The sequence below is a fragment of the Drosophila eugracilis genome, unplaced genomic scaffold (assembly GCF_018153835.1).
Source record: "Drosophila eugracilis isolate 14026-0451.02 unplaced genomic scaffold, ASM1815383v1 contig_1104, whole genome shotgun sequence".
In the NCBI taxonomy this organism is placed as follows: Eukaryota; Metazoa; Arthropoda; class Insecta; order Diptera; family Drosophilidae; genus Drosophila; species Drosophila eugracilis.
In genome coordinates this window covers 1,131,521-1,146,664 of record NW_024571881.1, presented here as the reverse complement: position 1 = coordinate 1,146,664, position 15,144 = coordinate 1,131,521, and the positions used below count along the sequence as shown (strand labels likewise).

The window sequence follows — 15,144 nt, the reverse complement described above, 5'->3', positions numbered from 1 at the left end:
CATTTCAATTTTGTTATTAAGTCATCAATTAGAGGTACCCAAAATCTGGACTGCCGGCTGATTCGGTTTTGATTTGAACTCCCGAGAGGCAAATTGCCAGCCATAAAAAGTTTCGCAATTAAAAACGTTGCAATGCCATTAAACTTCTTTGTTTCTGGGTTAGTAGCATTTTATCGTTGGGCTCGATTACTTTATTGCCTCTCCGGGGACCGTACAAGACATTACAAACTATTCGTAAACATATTATTTATTTTAGTAGCTAAATAACCTATTGAGGCATTTGGTTACTTTGGGTTGAAATAGGAAACTGGAAAAATGTACAGAAAATTTAATAGAATTTGAGATTATCTTGCAGTTATTTATGGCAGTAGTTTTGTGCTTCTTTACTTAACATTTACAAAATTTAAAAGTATTTTAACATTAAGAACTTAATTTATGAGAAACTCATTATAGCAAATATCGCAGCGTTCGAGTGTTTGATGGCTAGCTTGAGAGGATTTCAGTGAGCTTTCCACCAACTTAGATGGCTTACCATCCTTTCCAACAGTACCTCCATAATCCTTTCTCATTACCCAAGGTGAAGTTCGTCTAGAACTTAGTAAGGAAGCTGTGTAGGTGTGTTTGCCAGGACTGCAGGATCTTAGCGACTGCAACGTGGCTGTGGAACCTCTCAAGATCTCCAGCCTGGCCAGAGCAGCCTCCAAATCTGAGTCCTCATAACCCTCCATCACCACTTGATCTGGTGACTGGGTAAATGACTTAATACTAGGTGTGTTTAGAGTGCTCATGGGTTGGATTATCACATCTAAGTTACTGCTGTCTGAGGATTTGGCCGTGGAAGCACGCGAGATTGGTGGTGATGGAATCTTTGAGCCGGCATACGCAGCTTTTTGAGTTTCTCTCTTTTCCGGTGTCGGAGGAGCAGAAGTCGCATCATGATTTATTGGGGTAAGCTCGCTTGGACTAAGATCTCTATGAGGTAGACTATTGAAAGGAGTATCACGTGATTGGGTGAGCTTTTCTGGCAGTTCCTCTTGCGGCATTCTATAAGGGCTCTTATCCTTTTTATGAGAATCAAATTCGGTATATGAAGGCTCTCTAGATCTAACCCCTTCCTTTGTGATAGATTTCCCTCTCCTTGGAGTCCTATTCTGATTCAAGGATTGAAATTCTATATAGGAAGGTTCTCTAGATTTCAATACCTCCTTTGCCAAAGTTTTTTGTATTCTCAAAGGGCTTTTATCGGTCTTCGAGGGCTTTAACTCTATATAAGACGGTTCTCTGGAAGCTAAGTTCTTTGGTGGAATCTTTTCTTTTGTAAAAGGTTTTGATCCTCTCAAGGGACTCTTATGGGACTTGATGGAATCAAACTCAGTCAAAGATGATTCTCTAGAATGCACTGTATTCTTTGACGAAGGTTTGTTGATCCTTAGTGGACTCTTATCCGATATCTGTGATTTCATATCCAGATGGGATGACTCCCTGGAAGAAATGATCTTGGATGGCAGCATATCCTTTGATCTTCTCGGCGAACTTTTATGTGAATTAAACTCATTTAAAGATGATTCCCTAGAACGTACTATATCCTTTGATAAAGGCTTTGGGATTGGTAAAGGACTCTTAGCCAATCTATGGGAATCCAACTCCAAATAAGAAGACTCTCTGGAAGAAATGCTCTTAGAAGTCTGCTTCCTAGAAGACTTTTCCCTTCTCGAATCCTTAGTTGGAGTTAATGGTTGTACTGCCCGGCGGCTAACTCCATTGGCTAGGAATTTCTCCCTCTCAGGTCTCAAAGGTTGTGATAAGACCCCAGTGCTCATCCTGCGTCCATAACCAGGTTCCTCCTCCAGAGGAGCTGGCCTGCCCCTGCCCCAACCGGATATCCTTTCCGCCGGAGCTCTATGGATTCCGGAACCAATGCGATTGGCCACTGGAAGACTGATGCGCTCGCGTTGAGGATTAAAATCGAATGTCCTGGAAGTGGCAGCATTTGAAAGCCTGGAACTGGACCGCGAAATACTTCCCGGTTGTTCGGAACCCACGAACTTGGCAAACTCCCGCTGGCCTCGACGAGTGGGTGCGGGAGTTATGTGACCACTGGACAGATCCGATTGGGAGGCACTCAGCGAGTTGCCACCACTGAAGTGACCATCATAGTGATTCGGCTTGTCGCGCAGACTCGTGTGGTCCTGGTAAACGGAGAACTTGTTCTGGCCGTGAGCAAAGCTCTCGTAAGGTTTGAACTTCTTGCTTTTGGCCAATTGATCTGCGAACTTCTCCCACTCAGTGGTACTGGGTCTACGCTGCTCTTGATCCTTTTTAGCCTTTGCCTGCGACCGGCGACGCACTTTACGATTTCTGGGGGTTTTGTTATTGATAGTGTAAGAATTTGGGTGTGGAAAAATGTTGGTGTTTTAGTAGGATGTAATACGGTTTTTTCTTTTCTTGTGGGGTGTCTAATTTGTTTAGTAAATATGTGAATTTATGTGTATGGATGGGTTTTGCAAAAGTTTATGTATATGGCAAGTTTAGGAATATTATTTATCATATTATTTCAATTTTATTAATGTAGATCTATATCAAATTGCTATCCTTGGACAATGTAACTGGCCAACATTTGTGGAAACAAGTTTTTACAAGCTTTAAAATACTAAAATTTCTAGACAAACTTTATAGTTATCTTACGTTTTCATTGCCTTATCCAGCATTCTCTTAACTTTGCAAAAACACAAATATCCGGCTAACCGAATCAAACGTAAATAACCGTGTAAGATACTCTAAATATTACCACAATACTACGTACAGGACTTGGCTGTAGATGTTCTTGTTAGTTTGATTTGCTGGGTTCGCGGGTAAACAAAGGCAGAGTATATGATATGTACATAGAAGTAGAGTAAGTTTATTTACAATTTACATACAAGTCAAGAAGAAGAGAGAGAGAGAGAGGAGAAAGTAATATGTTGATTAGGAGGCCATAATAAATGTAATTATCGGGCTACTACGACGAAATCTACGAATCATAAGCGAACGTTGCAGGTACAAACTACGCGAAAACTTCTGGGTGCAGTGGCGCTACAGGTTACGGATTTGCGATGGGGCTACGGGGGTTACGGGTTAGCGATTACGTAATAGCGATGCATCAGGTGCTCTTTAAGCTTACTTACTCCACGGCGGCGGTGGATACGGTTGTGGGGGCCTCAGTTGCTGGCGCAGATGACTCGGCGGCTGGAGGAGCAGAAGGTGCATCTGCCACCTGTGAGACCTCGGCACTCAGCTCGACCATCTCCTCCAGCGAGGGTTTCGGAGTGGGTGGACTCTCCTCCTCGTTGGCCAGGGCTCTTTCGATCTCCGGTTCTGGGGTCGAGGTCTTTAGGCTATCCGCATCTTCGCGAAGCTGGGGCGTTGGAGCACGAGAAGTACTCATTGTTGCCTCTTCAGGGTCTACTTTGGTATCAGCTTCCTGGTTCCCTTCCAGATGCAGACCCTCCATCACCTTGTGCTTAGCGTCATCCAGAGCCTGAGTACCTTCCTTGAAGGCGTTGCCCAGCTCATTGGTAATACCAGCCACTGCCGTGCCAACGGTCTCCTTGGCCGTGTCCAAAGTACTGGTCAGCGTTTCGGAGGCGTCTGCAAAGAGCGAGAGAATGCAAATGAATGCACTTTTATTTGCCATTAATTTTTGGGAACAAATTTGAAAAAACAAATTTTCAGATTTTAATGCAACTTTTTAAGGAATTAAATTTCGAACTCAACGATTGCACTTTTTTTAAACTAAGATTTTATTTCACTTATTTGCCTTACACATATTTGATCGCAAACTATAGTCTAGTTCTAAGTAAATATTAGTACTTTCCCTCAGTGCACCTGTACGTATATTATTTTTAAGTCAATGTTTTGCTCTAATTCGTTGACGGCTCGGTCACGCAACCAAGTCGTTTTTCTTCATATGCGTTAAATAAATGTATAAAAATATGGTCGGGTGATGGCAATGGAATCAGCTTTCACTTGCCACACACTATGGCAAATGAAAACGGGCGAAAAATCAGGCCGAAAGGCTCCGCGGCACGCATTGCGCTGGCCAATTGTCCTTTATTAGGTGGCTTGTTATTATAATAATGCGAAATGCGAGCACATTTATTACGTACATTGGACCTGGATGTATCGAATTTCTTTTTGGCATTAAGTGGGAATTTACTGGCTTGTTGGTGGTCCGTAATTAACTGGAGTTGATATTGATTTGGGCCAGGGGTCAAGGACTTCATCTTAATAAGGTTCAAAAATTGGTTACAAGTTTTAAGGTAACTTTTGGGAATGTCACTGATAAAATGTCTTCTTTTTTTCTACACATTATTCATTATAAAAATCCTTTAGCTTCTATTAAATATATTTAGACCAAGGACTGAACTTTGCTGAATATCAAGTATCCGCCTCGAATATCAAGTATACGCTGGCTGTTGGCAGTTTGGAATTTCCCTTTTGCTGCCCACTCTTAAATGTCATCTGCTGGTCAAAAACCAACTAATGGCCAGCACGGATTGGTAACACACACAAACACACACACACACCTTCCACTACGGCCTCGCCCTTCTGTTTGACATGGCTGGCGGCTTTCAGCATTTCGCTGCCCGCCGTTGCAACCATGGGAGTGCTGCTGGCACAGCCCATGACTTCTTCTCAATACTCGCCAGACAATCGCCGAATCATGCCGATCGGACCGGGAATCGATGTGATTTGCTATGACCAGGCCAGACGTTGAGGATTTATTAATAACGAATATGAATATGAATTTGGAATAAGAAATACGCCCGCCTTTGGTCACGAACTCAACGCAACTGAACACTGACCCAAAACATTCGCTGCTAAAGTGAAGGGTCAGTTGTTGTTCCGACCAACTCAACAGCCACCTCCGACAATCCCCATTCATATCCCTGCCATTACCATTTTGGTGGGCACGCAACAGGACCGGACCACGTTCTCCGCTGGTGGACAAGACCCATTGGAGCACTTCGAGGAGCTCCACAGTTTGCATGTGCGTTTGCACTTCAAGTGAAGTCAAATTGTTGAGGTCATGCGCGTTGGGCGCACACTTACCATAGTCATAGTTAAAGTAGTTATAGGCCAGCGCTAAAAGGGTTCTAGGTCTGCACTAAAATGAGGTGGGGCTGTTACGGAAAAGGATTACGAACAGGAAGTACCTGTTACTGTTCCGAATTTGTATAATTATTTAACTGGAATAATAGTTTATTCTAATGTTATTGTATAAAATTATTACAAGTTATCTGTATGTAAGTACTATAACTATCCTTATCTTAAGGGCTTAATCTATTAAGATAGGGCATCCTCATCGATATGATAGGTTAGGTAATCTTGGACCTCCATACTCTATAAAAAGATCTTGATCGGTAGTTTGGGGCAGATATACCCTTGTAACCCATGAGTACCAGTCACAAAAAAAAATGAAAACGAAATAAGCGAAAGTGAAAAACAAGGCTCCATATACATATGTAATTCTAAGTGTGTTTATGTGTGTGTGCGTGTGTGGTAGCGTGTCCAGATACGCTTCGTTTGTCCAATAGGTGGCGTGCATTCGATACCTCACATCCATGACGTGGGCTTGTTTGTGTTTTTGTCTTTTGGTCAATAAAAGCTCCACTCGGTTATTATTTTTAGAACGCTGCACGATGTTCAATTGTTGCTCTAATTTCCATATGAGTTTTTTCCCCGTGCCCATGAATGAATCGAAATGTCCGGTTGGGTTGACAGTCTCAATCAGATAAAGACTACGATATCGATTCGGCATATTCTGTCATATGCAAATGCTGATTGGGCTAGGATTTTGCTAAGACCCACACTGTAAAGTGATGATCGTTAGCAGGCCCTTCGGTTTTTGATTTATTTTGACTGACTTTTTGGTTACCTTTTTTTGCAATCGATTGGCTCTTGTGGCTCTGAATGCCTATTTCAGCCGTTCAGTGATTTATGTCAGTCAAGCAGTGACAGCGCTTTTCATGAGCCAATAAAGTTGTCCATGTCGCTTTGTCATATTCATATATCATGACCGTACACCCGGCGACTTATGTCACATTCACATGGTCCAAGAGCCCCAGACCCCGAAAACTGGAGTATCGAGTACCGAGAGCCTGCGCATAAACGATGCCTAAGTGCGCGATCGAGAGACGTCGTCCAAGATGGTGACGGTGACAAAACACAATTTGGCCAGGCCAAACAAACAAATAGACAGGCAAAACTCAGAGAGACAGGCATACTCGTACAAGTACAAACAAACCAGCTCGAAAAGTCGCATATAAATCAGCACACGCAGCTGGTTCATTAGACTCCCCACTCGGGGCTCTTGGCACTGCCATTTGGCCTGACATTAATTACATAAGCTAAGCGGTGCTTAATTATGTGCTCAACAATAGGCCAAAAATGCTTGGGACCCATTTCAAAAATCTCGTGATGTAATGGCCTCCCCCATACGAAAGTTTCGCCTCTTGGTACTCAGCAAGTACTTTGATTTGAGATGGGCAATTACTAGGCTGGTGATCCTCAAATAACAAATTGATTTTGAATACTTTCAGCTAAGAACCCTCTAATCCATTTTGGTTAAGTTTTCCTTCCTTGCTGTGTATACTTCTTGTAATCACTAATTTTTTAATTCAGCCAAAATTAGCATATACTAAAATCCAAAAAGTGCTCAGCTTATGTTATTTATAAAGCCACCTTAATCTTTATGGTTTTGCCCTCTTTGTATCTGAACATAGTTTCTGTCCCATAAATATGTTGAAAAGAATATTAAAAAATATGAAATGAATAAAAATTTAGCCAAGTCAAAATGAAAGGGGAACGATAAGGACCAACCTGATTGCTATTAAGTGTGGGAGGCGAAAACTATTTTATGAGTAGAAAAATTACAAATCATGTCACAGGTAAAAGTGGGCGGAAATTAAGAATGTTTAACATATAGTGTGGTAAATCAAATATATATATATACAAAAAAAATAGCTACTTTTGAAAATAACTTAATTATGCTTAATTAAAAACCATTTACCATCTAGGTAGACTTTTAATCTATGTTATTTAGTGCCCGCTAATGCTAATATTTTTAAAGACTTCCGAATTTGACAGCTGCTGAAGGATCTTTCCGATCAAGTTCAATGGATGACGGAACCTCATTAATTCTCACAGCCCAAAGCTAATGATAATACCATCGGTAAAAATAGCTTCCCTCTTCATGGCCCCCTTCTGGTGACATCTGCTTGCTCTCGAACTAATTTGCTTTATGATATCAATGAAATATCAGCATATATATATACCCATAAACTTATATATATCTATTGGAGACGCGGAAAATCTGTGTGTTCCCTTCGAGAAAAGTCAGAATTTTCTTGGCTCCTCAGTCTAGCCTGGGCTCTCAGCGGAAACGGTGCGTTTTTTTAAATAAGTAAAATCTATATTTTCTTCACCTTAAAAATACGGATATATATATGTATACAGATTGTTATTGCACGTTTTTAAGAGCAATTAGTGTAATTGAATATTCTGTGAACTGTAATTGCCAAAAGTGCTTTGGTTTGGTGTAAAACTGTCCTTTTACTTTCATGAAAAACGTGTGAATATATGTAAAAAGTGTGGAACATGTGCTATTTATAAAGCCGCCTTAATCTAAATGGCTTTGCTCCTCTATATATCTTTACATATATAGCCCGTGTCCCATAAATATGTTGGAGAACGAATAAAAAAAGCAACGAATGACGTGAAATTTTATTAATGTCTCTTTTTTATAAAATCTGAACCCAAGAAGTCATCAGAAGTGTGAGTGGAAAGGTGTGAGGAAGCTGTTCTATAAGGATCGTAAAAATAGGCCTCCAGAATGTGGGCGGCCAAATATGTTTTATGCGCCCTAACATGCGTTGCATTTGCCTCAGGTAAGTGTGGGCGGAAAGCTAAAATATTTTATGGCAATTTATTGTATAGTTTACAAGGAATTTTCGGGATTACAAAAGATTATTAAGGGATGGATTGTGTCTCTTAAGCTTATATTGTTCTACAATTAGAAAGATATTAATCGGTTGATGATTACAAAACTTTAAAGAATGTTTTGCGTGCGATCTGATTAATTAATAAATATAACCATCATCAAATTTAATAATATTCCTGTAATACTTATCCGCGCGGTACTCGTTCGCAACGTTGTTTTCTTACGCCTTCTCTCTTCCTTGTTCCTCCTTAAACTCCTCGCAAAAAACTACTCATTTCCTCGCAATGGTATTAATTCTGATCACTGATCTGGGCACACCCCATCTGATAGCTCAAGTTGAATAGAGATGCCAACCTTTTCCTATAATACAGTAACAGTAACTTACTTTTTGGTAAACATGATTCATTTCTATCAAAATTTGTCAAAAAAAATTAACTTTACAGTTTCCCCCTTCTTTATTCATATATGCAATATGACTATAAAAATGTCCACAAAATTGCCTTAAAAACCATTTGTTTTAATAGCTAATGGGGAACAAACATACATATGAAAAGTTTTATGACACGTTTTCCTGAAAAAAAAAACATTGGTCATGGCTACCACAAAATATTACTCACCAAACTACCGGCCGGCTTTTAAAAATTAAACATATACAAACCGATCGTAAATCAAAGCAAAGAAAATCTCAAAATGGAAAATTAAATTGTAGAAAATAGCGGGAAAAGCTATATGGCAATGAAAAATCTGTTGGCAATGATTCAACGGACTGATTCACCTAGTTTTTATGGATTTCCCCTTAAGTGTGTCTAGGATTGTTGTTGACGGTTTTTTATTTATTATACATATGTATTTGTGTGAGTGGGAACAGCTGTTAGCGGTATTAAGAGGCACATAAAATGCATTTGTGCTGACGGATTACGTTGAGATTTTTTGAGATATAACAAGGAAAGCCTATTATGTGTATTCATAAGGTATAAGTGTTTTTTGACAGTGTATCCAAAAGATCATCAATGTGTTTTTTATATTTTTAAATTAAATTAGATTTTATGATCTATGTATTTCCCTCTTAGCTTCGCCGAACTCTGAGCGGAGAAAGAAAAATATTATGGATATTCCTGAGGAGCCCAAAGTACCTGTGTACTTGGCGCCTACTTTGGACATGAGTTGTTCGGTTGCAAAGATCACTCCACCGGAGATTAATCATGGCAAGGTAGAACGCTACGAACGTCGCCGAAGAGGCAAAAAGGTTTTCCTTGTGGCCTTCTTCAATTGCGATTTGGACTACGAGTTCGAAAGCGAAAACGCCGAAATGTTTTGCTCGAATAATAAGTGGGTGGGTGAAATACCAACCTGTATTCCTAAGTCGGATTATTTGGAACCCGAACCTACTGATGAGACCAATTATGATGAAGATGATTTCGAAGAGTACGAGACGGTAGCCACTGATGATGCTGAGAATGACGAGAATGATGACGAGGAGAATGTTGAGAACCTTGACAGGGAACCCCCACCGCCACCACCGCCACCGGTAAAGGAGGAGGTCGCACCCAAATTGGAACCAGAAATCGTTATTCATATTAATGAGGATGAAGCGAGTCAAGTGGCTCAAGCAGAACTTCCTAAGGAATCGAGTGGACAAACTTTCCAGGAGGAAACTGCTCCCAAATCTGATGTCGAAACTGTCGAAAAAAGTGGAATTGAAAGTGATAAGGAGATAATCGAAAACGAAATTCCTCTGGAACCAGAAGTTGAAATTGAAGTATCAAACTCCAAAAATACATCTGTGAAGTCCGCAAAAGATCCCTATGAGCCAACCTTATTGGACAACGATTGTGGTGAGGATAATGGCGGCTGTGAGCAGATATGCAAGCGATTGCTGTATCCGGATGAGAACCAACCTTTAAAGAAATGCGACTGTCGACAGGGTTACACCCTAAATCTCAACGATTATGCCAGCTGTCTTGGTAGGTTTAAAATTTTAAAAAAATTTCTAAATATTTGTTAAGCAATATTAACTTTTTACAGATATCGACGAGTGCCAGGAGTCAAATGGCGGTTGCCAGGAAATTTGCGAAAATCTACCTGGTAAATATAAATGCAGCTGTCAAGCTGGCTATTACGTGGATGCTTCTGGTAAAACTTGTGTGGGTATGTACTAAAAAATATCAAATATATAAAGAGTAAGGATTTCTAATAATATATATAAAATATTGCAGACATTAATGAATGTGCCAATCCTGAACTTTCGTCGGATTGCGAAAATGGTTGCGAGAATCTGCCTGGTTCCTATCGCTGTGTGGTTCCATTGGTGGAAAAATCCGATTCCACTGAAGTGGTAGAGAGTTCCATCGATGAGAGACCTCCACCAAAAATAACATGCAATCCTGGTTTTGAACTTTCTGCCAATGGTACTGAATGTCTGGACATTAATGAGTGTGAGGTAAAGGGTCCCGAAGACCTGAAATCTAATGGAATATGTCAGCAAAAGTGCGAGAATACCATTGGATCCTTCCGTTGTTACTGCCTTGAAGGATATCATCTTCTGGAGGATCAAAAAAGCTGTGCCTTGGATAAGTGTCTAGATCTGGAGAATCCACAGTTGAATCGCACTCGATGTGCCCACCAGTGTGAGGATCTGCCAGAAGGAAGTTACCAATGCAAGTGTCCCAAAGGTTACGAACTTGCCGAAGATCGGCATTCCTGTTTAGTTCAAGAATCGCCTTGCTCCAAGGACAAGGGAATTGAGAAGTGCTCGCCGGGAACCTGTTTGGTGAGTGAGGACAACACTAGCTTCAGTTGCGTTTGTCCAGATGGATACCGGAGTGAGGGCTTCAGTTGCCAGGACATTGACGAGTGTAAGGAGGATATGCACTTGTGTAGTCACACCTGCCAGAATACGCCGGGTGGCTATCAATGCCTGTGTCCCATAGGACTCAGGTTGGTTGAGGACTACACGTGTTTGGCAGAGAATCTCTGCGAGGTGAATAACAATGGGTGCGAACAGATCTGCCTGACTGCCAGAGGAGGTGCTTGCTCCTGTCGCGACGGATACCGCCTAAGTGCCGATGGCAAGAGCTGCGAAGATGTGGACGAGTGTCTGGTGAAGAACGGGGGCTGCCAGCAGGTGTGCCGAAATCTTCCAGGTTCGTATGGTTGTATTTGTGCTGCGGGCTACGAGCTTCTCAAACTGGATGGCATACGTGGCTATTGCTTCGACATCAACGAGTGCTCGCGGGGAACTCATGGGTGCACTGATCAAACGCTTTGCGAGAACCTCAGTGGTTCATACACCTGCCTCTGTCCACCTGGCTATGCTCTGGGTTTGGATAACCACATCGCCCCATTATTAAACATCTCATTATCCCATGATACAAATTCATTTGAACCTCCATCTTCACCTTCATGCTTGGACATCGATGAGTGCTCTTTGGCCAATGGGAACTGCTCCCATTTTTGCCAAAACGAGCCAGGTGGCTTTCAGTGCTCCTGTCCTATGGGTTATGCTTTAGCAGAGGATTTGCGCACCTGCCAGGACATTGATGAGTGCCTCGATAATAATGGCCAATGCTCACAGCTCTGCTTAAATCAACCTGGGGGATTTGCCTGCGCTTGCGAAACGGGCTATGAGCTATCCACTGATGGGTTCGGCTGCTCCGACATCGATGAGTGCTCACAGGACTATGGAAACTGTAGCGACATCTGCATCAATCTTCTAGGTACACATGCCTGTGCCTGCGAAAGGGGTTACGAACTGGGCGAGGACAAGAAGACCTGCCAGGATGTGGATGAGTGTGCGGGCCTTCTTTCCGGTGGATGCACCCACGAGTGCATTAATAAGGCAGGAACCTTTGAATGCGGCTGCCCCTTGGGTTATATCCTCAATGAAGACGAACGCAGCTGTCGTCCCGCTATCGTTGGTTGCCCACCGGGAACCCAGCGATCTGCCGAGGGCTGTTCTCCCATTGAATGTTCACCAGGTTTCATTCTGGGGTCGGACGACAAATGTGTGGACATCGACGAGTGCCTTAAGAACAACGGAGGATGTTCGAATCGCTGTTTGAATACTGAAGGTTCCTACGAATGCAGTTGTCCACCGGGCTATAAGCTGGAGAGTGATCAAAAGACTTGCCAGGATATCGACGAGTGCGCTCAGAACAAGACAAGTTGCGCCACTGGAAAATGTATCAATGAGCTGGGAGGTTTCCGTTGCGAGTTTCCTAAGTTCCCCACTTATCCAGAGATACCATCAATTTCTTCACTGCCTGCTCCTCCTAAAAAACCCACGTATCCTGACTTTAACGAGCTCTCTAAGAATATACCCAAAAAGCCAGAGTATCCTATTAAGACCGATTTTTCAACGACGAAATTCCCATCCCTACCTGAGTGGCCAAAGCCAGAGCTTCCAAAGCTTCCCTCCTTCGATGATTTACCTACAACAACAGCTAGATCGCCTGTTAAGCCAGATTTTTCAGTGTCGAAATTCCCATCCCTGCCTGAATGGCCAAGGCCAGAGATCTCAAAGCTTCCCTCCTTTGATGATTTCCCTACAACGACAACAACTGTTACGCCCAAGAGCCCTAGGGTCAATCCGTTCCGGCCCAGGGATCTTTGCCCTCGATTCCAGCCACCAAGCAATGGCCGGGCCAGTTGTGGAAAATATCGTCATGTGCAAAAGCAGTTCTACAACATTCGCTGCCGGATAACCTGCAACCACGGATATGTCCTACAGGGTCCGGATACCAAGATCTGTGGAGCTAGTGGAATTTGGGAGGGTCCTGAGACCAAGTGCGTGGGTGAGTTGTGCTTGAAATCAGATATTTATCGGTGTTTAATCTGCTTTATATATCTTCACAGCTTTCAGTCAGCCTCGAGTACAAAGTGGTGGACTCTGTTCAGCTCTGAAACCTGTTGCTAATGGAGTTTTATATCCACCTAGCTGTACTAAGGGACCATCCGGATTCGGCGACATTTGCCACATTCAGTGCAATCCTGGGTTCGTGTCTAGTGGATCCCTTTTTACCACCTGTACGGTATTTAACAGCTGGTCCTTTGGCCCTGATTTCAAATGCAAGCCATTTAATAATGGCATCTTTGGAAACCCGTTATTCCCGACACAGTGGAAATCTCCGCAAAGGGAGACAACCCTTCAAACGCAGCAAGTTCAGGAGGTCAAGCCCTACATCAAATGTCCGGAGAATGTGGTTATTTTCCTGCATCGTGGTGAAGAGAAGGCTCATGTAACTCTGCAGAGACCACAAAGTAATGTTAAAGGTCGCCTGCTAGTTCATCCAACTTGGGCGAATCAGCTTCAAGGTCATTTGCCAGCTGGAGCTCATCAAGTCAGCTTCAGAATCAGTGACCCAGAGACCAAAGTCACTATTGGATGCCATACCTTGATCACGATTAAGCCAGCACCTGCTGCGGAAACTAATTTCCTCGATGTCTCCTCGTCGCCAAGATCATCCCTTCCAAGACCAGCTCCATTTGCCAGCCTATACATTAGTAGCCCATCTTCATACCCCTCATTTTCTTCCCTAGATTCAGTTCCTAAACCAAATTCTTTTACCAAATTTTCAACAAAAATTTCCCAGTCAGAGTTTCCTAGATCTAGATTCGCAGATACTGAGTCAAATCCCTTCTCCAAACTAGAGTCCTTCTCTCAGGAGTCGGCTCCCTTTCCCACATTTTCTACTCACAGTTCATTGAGGCAGTCGGAAGTCCCTAGTCCCAGTTCCTTTGATTCTGAGCCCTCTTCGTTTTCTAGTTTTGAGCCCCTTTCCCAAAAATCATCCAAGATCATTGATCCCGTTCCTGCTCCTGCTCCTGCCCCTGTTCGTCAAGAAAGCACTCGAGTGAAATTGGGATCGGATTCCTCAAACTATTGTCCACCTTCGATTGAAGTTTATCTGAAGGAGAATCAGCATCTGCGATCGGTGGTCTGGGAAGAACCACGGTTCCAGGGAAAACTGCTCAGAATATACAACTCTCATGTGAGTAGAGATTTAATATATTTATTTAACTAAGTAAATCTATATTTTTTGTTAACTATTTTTAGTTTCCTGGTTCATTGTTTAAAGAGGGAGATCACACAGTTAAATACGAGGCCACTACTACCGATGGCAGAACTCTAAGCTGCACTTTTATTATTTATGTGAAACGTAAAGATCCTCATAATTATCCTTTATTAACTTAAGGTTAAATTTAATTAAAAATTTATTATATATTTATATAGCTCCCAAGTTCGTTCCTCCAATTATCCAGCCGGAGATCGACTTTGATGCCGATATTAACTTTGATGGTCCTGGCACTTATGTCGTCTGTCCAAATTCAGAGCCCGTTCTGGTAACAGCCGAAAAATCAGTAAGTTTTAGATACCAATAAATTTGGTATATCTCCTTTTATAATATTTATTCTTAATTTGTAGGTCAATCTGCCTGTGGGCTGCACTGTGAAAAAAATCCACCCGAAATCGAGTCCCCCGAAACCAGTTAAACGTGGAACACTCACCTCGCTGTGGCACGGTTATCATAATTTCTAATGGTGCCATTAGGTAAACATTGCGTAAAATATTTATTCGATGCGCAATTTATAAAAAACACTATTTTTGTACGACTTTTGTATGCCTAATTAAAATAAATATTTTTAAAAAATTTTACTTATTAATGGTTTCCTCGGAGAACTTTGAATAACTTAAGTGGAAGCTTTCTTACTGGTTTTTAAACGTTTTTGTTGGAATACCCCTATTCCTATAAAGAAATATCAAGAGCAAATATCTTAAGACATGAATGAATTTATATTCTTCGGTCACACTGTTCGTTTTTCCTTCTTTTCTTGTGTCGCCTTTCTGGTGCTGGTGTCCTTAAATCAGTCAAGATCTGTGACCTATTATGAGGTATTTCCTTAAAGGGTATGCGATCTTCGATCTTCTCTTCCCTATTCCCAATATTGGGTGGTGTTCACTTTCAATTCAGCCAAGAATAATGGCAAATGCGAGACAGGTAAACAACGTACGGGCTGTCAGAGGGACGGCCAGACGGCTTCCCTGGCAATTTGTATGGGTCTTTGTCTTTGGCGACAGCTTCCTCAAACACGCTTTTGAACTTGGCAACTTGGCGGAGATTGGTATTGGGAATGGAAATGGGAATGGAGCTGGGATTGAGATT

General features: G+C 42.0%; 2 protein-coding genes across 4 annotated transcripts; one reads left to right on the top strand and one right to left on the bottom strand.

Annotated features, from left to right (window-relative positions):
• Positions 1-428: 428 nt before the first annotated feature.
• LOC108104905 (serine/arginine repetitive matrix protein 2) lies at positions 429-4,665 on the bottom strand. The gene is made up of 5 exons (XM_017211238.1): positions 4,566-4,665; positions 3,165-3,627; positions 1,552-2,358; position 1,439; positions 429-1,370 (listed from the first exon to the last, which is right to left on the bottom strand). The coding sequence occupies exons 1-5, from the start codon at positions 4,663-4,665 to the stop codon at positions 429-431; spliced, it is 2,313 nt and encodes a 770-aa protein (XP_017066727.1).
• A 2,729-nt stretch (positions 4,666-7,394) lies between these two features.
• LOC108104917 lies at positions 7,395-14,618 on the top strand. 3 transcript variants are annotated; one of them, XM_017211267.2, is made up of 10 exons: positions 7,395-7,426; positions 7,802-7,928; positions 9,052-9,945; positions 10,007-10,129; positions 10,198-11,124; positions 11,698-12,774; positions 12,836-13,971; positions 14,037-14,139; positions 14,214-14,341; positions 14,406-14,616. In XM_017211267.2, the coding sequence occupies exons 2-10, from the start codon at positions 7,874-7,876 to the stop codon at positions 14,517-14,519; spliced, it is 4,557 nt and encodes a 1,518-aa protein (XP_017066756.1). In that variant the 5' UTR covers positions 7,395-7,426; positions 7,802-7,873; the 3' UTR covers positions 14,520-14,616. The 3 variants fall into 3 exon arrangements, with proteins under 3 accessions (XP_017066756.1, XP_017066754.1, XP_017066755.1); XM_017211265.2 differs by having other exon boundaries at positions 10,198-12,774; positions 14,406-14,618; XM_017211266.2 differs by having other exon boundaries at positions 7,409-7,426; positions 7,805-7,928; positions 10,198-12,774; positions 14,406-14,618.
• The last annotated feature ends 526 nt before the right edge of the window (positions 14,619-15,144 follow it).